The sequence below is a fragment of the Colobus angolensis genome, unplaced genomic scaffold (genome assembly GCF_000951035.1).
Source record: "Colobus angolensis palliatus isolate OR3802 unplaced genomic scaffold, Cang.pa_1.0 Scaffold206, whole genome shotgun sequence".
Taxonomy (NCBI): Eukaryota; Metazoa; Chordata; class Mammalia; order Primates; family Cercopithecidae; genus Colobus; species Colobus angolensis.
In genome coordinates this window covers 2,421,577-2,426,135 of record NW_012115222.1, presented here as the reverse complement: position 1 = coordinate 2,426,135, position 4,559 = coordinate 2,421,577, and the positions used below count along the sequence as shown (strand labels likewise).

General features: G+C 54.3%; 1 protein-coding gene across 1 annotated transcript in view; it reads left to right on the top strand.

Moving 5' to 3' along the window:
• Positions 1-1,974: 1,974 nt before the first annotated feature.
• FBN2 (fibrillin 2) overlaps positions 1,975-4,559 on the top strand; it is a 276,012-nt gene continuing 273,427 nt past the window's right edge. The window contains exons 1-2 of the mRNA XM_011942098.1: positions 1,975-2,977; positions 3,853-3,935. Of these exons, the coding sequence (XP_011797488.1) occupies positions 2,724-2,977; positions 3,853-3,935 (337 nt within the window). The 5' untranslated portion in view covers positions 1,975-2,723. The remainder of the gene's footprint in view (positions 2,978-3,852; positions 3,936-4,559) is intronic.

Genomic DNA, 4,559 nt, shown 5'->3' with positions numbered 1-4,559 from the left:
AGCAGTTGCTTATTCATGGGAAGTTTGTGTTTCTAGTCTTCCACTATTATAAACAGTGCTGCAATGAACAGTCAAATAAATGCATTCGCCATTTCATTTTTTTTTAAATCTATATATCTTTCATATATATTCCTAAAAGTGGAATTGCTGGATCAAAGGGTGAAGGCATAGGCAATTTTAGAGCATTTAGATTTAATGTGATGGACAGGAATGAACCATGATGCCATGTAAGTGTTAAAAACGACAACAACAACAGATGCAGGATGTTTTAAATGGTATGACTAAAACACTGCTTTAAACCAGGAGATAGTTACGTTAGCTCTTTTAGTTAAAATAATTTTACTTATTTGAAGCAAAGTACACGAAAATAACTCTATTGCTCTTTCTATGGATTTTAACAAATAGATGTCTCACATGAAATTAGGTAACTCTTACCTTTTCTTCTGCTTTATGAGAATATTGTAACAAGGTGTACTACCTTAAGACCCTTTGACTACATGGAGAAATAAAGGAGGGAGTTATGCCAACTACTGGAGAATTTCGGCTGTCAAATAGAAGATCTGGGCAATTTGGGCCAGAAATATATATATAATATATATGTGTATATATGTATGTGTGTATACACATACACACACCCACCTCTATATATATGTACAACATTTTCCCCTTTAAACTAAGGTTTTCTAGGCTTGAATAAACCAGACACTGCTCTCTTATACTGTTTCGCAAACTGTGCTTGGATGCTCTTACTTGTTTTCAGGACTGTTTTCTTTTTAAATTATGATATTCCACTGAATGAGAAATGACCAGGGCTTCACAGAGATTTCATGAAAGGAGGGCCACAAAGGAAGACCCCAGGGCAGGCCGGTGCAGAGGCACTCTAACAGGTACAGAGGGTTGCACCAATTGCTAGGATTTAATCATTAATCGGAAGGGGTCCAAGCCAGGAACCAAGGGTATGCCCCAAGCCTCATTTACCCGCCTTGTCATCACCCTGCCCGTTAGTACATTTCAGGGTCTCTAACCCCTCCCTGCATGCAAGCCCAGGCACAGTCCTGCCAGGTCTCACACCAGAGCACACCCCAGTACGAACTCCCCAGGACCACGGCGCCGGCTGGCTGCCTCGGTCCCCCGCGGCCGCCTGAGCTCCCTCTTGGTGGCGGAGGGCGCATTTCAATCTGGAAACGCCCAGCCCCTAATTTGGTCTCTCAGACTGACGCCGCTCCCGGTGGGGCGGTGTGGGTGGGAGGGCGATGGGGAGGGTCCGTCCTTCTTGGATTGAGGCAGCAACCAACAGCCCACTGAGCCTCTATTCCTGGCTGACTGCGAATCCCCCTATCCCGGGTCAGGGTCCGGGACCCTACAGAAAGACCCGTTCTCATCCTCAACCTGGCGGCCTCTGTCCGGCGGGGAAGTTCAGCTGCGGGCCAGTCAAGCCTGGTGCGCTTAGGGACCCTAGTCCCTGGTCCGCGGCCGGGCTAGGCGGAGGGGGAGGGGGAGGGGAAGGGGCTGCCTCCTTTCCCAAATCCGGTCCCTAATCGCCCCATCCCCCGCCGTCTGCTCGCTTTGTACAGGCAGTCAAAACAGAGCTAGCGGCCAATTGACGGGGACGGGAAGCAAAGCCGCCTAGCGCCTCGCCCCCTCCAGCCGGCCCCCCGGGCCCCTCCTCTCGGCGCCCAGACCATGGCCCTCCCTCCCCTTTCCCACTTCTCTCTTTGCCCTAACCTCGCCCCCATCCCCCGCTCATTTCCTCTTGCACCCGGGCTCGCCAATCCCTCTTTCCAAGTCCCTCTTCCAACCTGGCCTTCCTCTCGGGCTCGCCCCCCTTCTCCCCAATCTCCGTCTTCTCCCCTCCCTTCGCCCTCCCCCCCTTCCTTCCTCTTTCCCTCACCCAACCCTCGCTCCCCTCGTTCCTCGGCCCCTGATCTCTCCCTTATTCTGTCCCCGCCCACTCTGCGCCGGCCTCTCAGTCCGGGTTGAGCCCCACGTGTGGACGGCCGCGCCTCCACTGACAGCCACCGCCCGCCGGCCCGCCCAGCGCCCCGCCGGGCCTCTAAAACCCCCGCGCCGCGCCCTCCACCGCCGCATCTTCTCCAGCGTCCAGCGTCCCGCCCTCTCTCTTGCTGGCCGCACGCCCCGGCCCCGCGCACCTCCGCCTGGCTCCGCAGCCGCTGCCCGCGCTTCGTTGCCCTGTGGGACTCCGAACGAGCCCAAAGGGAACCCTCCTCTTCTTTTGGGGACGACTTTTGTTTGCTTGCCTGTTTCTTTCTGGTGACTTTTGCAGCTTTCCAAGATCCGTGTCCGGAGCGCACGGGAATCCGCCGAGCTCTGCGTGCAGGCCCTTTTTTCTTTTGAGGTTCACATTTTTTTAAATTTTACGCCAGGGCTTTTGTAATTTCCTCCCCCGCCCGCTGGCGGTCCTGGAGTCGCTCGGGGCTTTAGGCCGGTTATGCAACGTGTACCGCTCAGGGCTGCGGGCTGCACCTCCGCCGCGCCTCACCGCCCACTGCGCTAGACCCGGCGCCCCGCGTCTGGCTTCGCGGGCAGCCAGGGGGCCGGTGCTCTGTCGGGGTCTCCAGCTAGAGCAGGCAGCCCGAGCCCAAGGGAGTCCCCGGAGCCGACGAAGGGCTTATTAGACCTTGACTTTTTTCTGAGCATCGCAGATTTTGTCTTTGATCACTCCCTCTCCGCGGGTCTAGGGCCGCGCGCTTTCAGCGCCGGCGATGGGGAGAAGACGGCGGCTGTGTCTCCAGCCCTACTTCCTGTGGCTGGGCTGTGTGGCGCTCTGGGCGCAGGGCACGGCCGGCCAGCCTCAGCCTCCTCCGCCCAAGCCGCCCCGGCCCCAGCCGCCGCCGCAACAGGTCCGGTCCGCTACAACAGGCTCTGAAGGCGGGTTTCTGGCGCCCGAGTATCGCGAGGAGGGTGCCGCAGTGGCCAGTCGCGTCCGCCGGCGCGGACAGCAGGACGTGCTCAGAGGGTAAGTGGGCAAGCGGCCCCGCACCTAAGGCTCCGACTTGGGGGAGGGGGGAATCCTCAGTTTGGCGGCTTTCCGGCCCACTCGGTCCCTGACCCTTTTGCTGGAGCCTAGAGCTGCAGCCCCCTTCGCCAGGACATCCAGGAGCCAAAGACCCCCAGGAGCGCGTCCCCCTTTTCCTTCCCAAACCCGTAGCTCAGCGGGCCGAAAGCCCTCTCTCCGGGGGTCGGGCGGCGGATGGTTAGGGGGCCTGGGGATGCGGCTCGCAGAGCGTGCGCAAAGCCCGCGGTGCGGGAACAGGTTCTGAATGTCGGGCGGAAGGCGGGCCTGGGTCCGCCTGCTGCTGGGGCCGGAGGAGCCTGCTTGCTCTTCTCCGTCGGGGGCGCAGCTCGTGAGCCTTTTGTTTGAGGACGTGTGCAGGGTTCACAGCTCACCTTCTAATCGTCAACCCGAGCGCTCCACCTTGCGACGCGCTTTCCTTGACACGTCGGGGCCAAAGTAACAGTTGATCAAGAAGGAATGGATTCGGAAAGGAGGGCAAGGATTCTTTGGAACGCAATGGTCCCTTTGTTCTCTGCTTCTGGAAGCTAGAATAGTAGCAAATTATATGTTTCCATGTCTCTTTTCGCCCTTTAAAAAGGCAGGCAAGGGACGACGGATGAAAGGCAGTGTTTAGACGTTTCTGACCCTCCTGCATTCCAGCATCTAGCTCTTTTGCTTCCACGTCTGCCTCCCAATCCCCAAGAATTTGAAGTGTAATTTTGATTTGTTTTTTTGTCCTGAAATCTACTCGCTCGGGGGGCATTGCTTACGAAGACCGTTTATGTGTTACTGCACCCCTCTCCCTATCTATGTGTGACCGCGCTTGTCCATCACAGGCCCAACGTATGCGGCTCCAGATTCCACTCCTACTGCTGCCCTGGATGGAAGACGCTCCCTGGAGGAAACCAGTGCATTGTCCGTGAGTGCTTGGCAGGGATTGCAGCTTGGGGCAGCGAGCTCGGCCCTATCTCCAGCCGACCTCTTGCACTCAGCCATTTGGACGCACAATTGCCTTTAAAATCAAGTGATCACATTGCACCGATAATCGGGACGCGGTCCCATTTGAATAGTGGGGAAGACTCAACCGGTTTGAGTCAGTTGAGACTTCACTTCTAGACTCTATTGAAGGGCAATAATGATAAAGATTTCAAAGATAATTGAAAGTTTTATCTTTCTATGTCTATAATACAAGTTGGAAGAGGAGTGGAGCAATTATTGAGATAACTCAAAACCACTTTTTCCGTAAAAAAATCCAGATAAGACCACATGTTGTTATGCAAATTATCAAGCTTTTAACTCCGATTGAGGTTTAGGCCTTATGAAGATCAAGGTTTCTTAGGCATTTATATAAAACCGCTTTCTTATTTCTGGTTTTATCTCAACAACTACATAACCTAGATAAGAAAGGAGCATTCTCACGGATTTAGTGTTGACCTAAGTTAACAAACTTTTAACTCTTACAGAGGGGCTTGACTGTTTTTTTTTTTTTTTTTTTTTTTTTTTTTTTGGAAGACATTTGAATTTAGTTTCCAGACCCCAAACC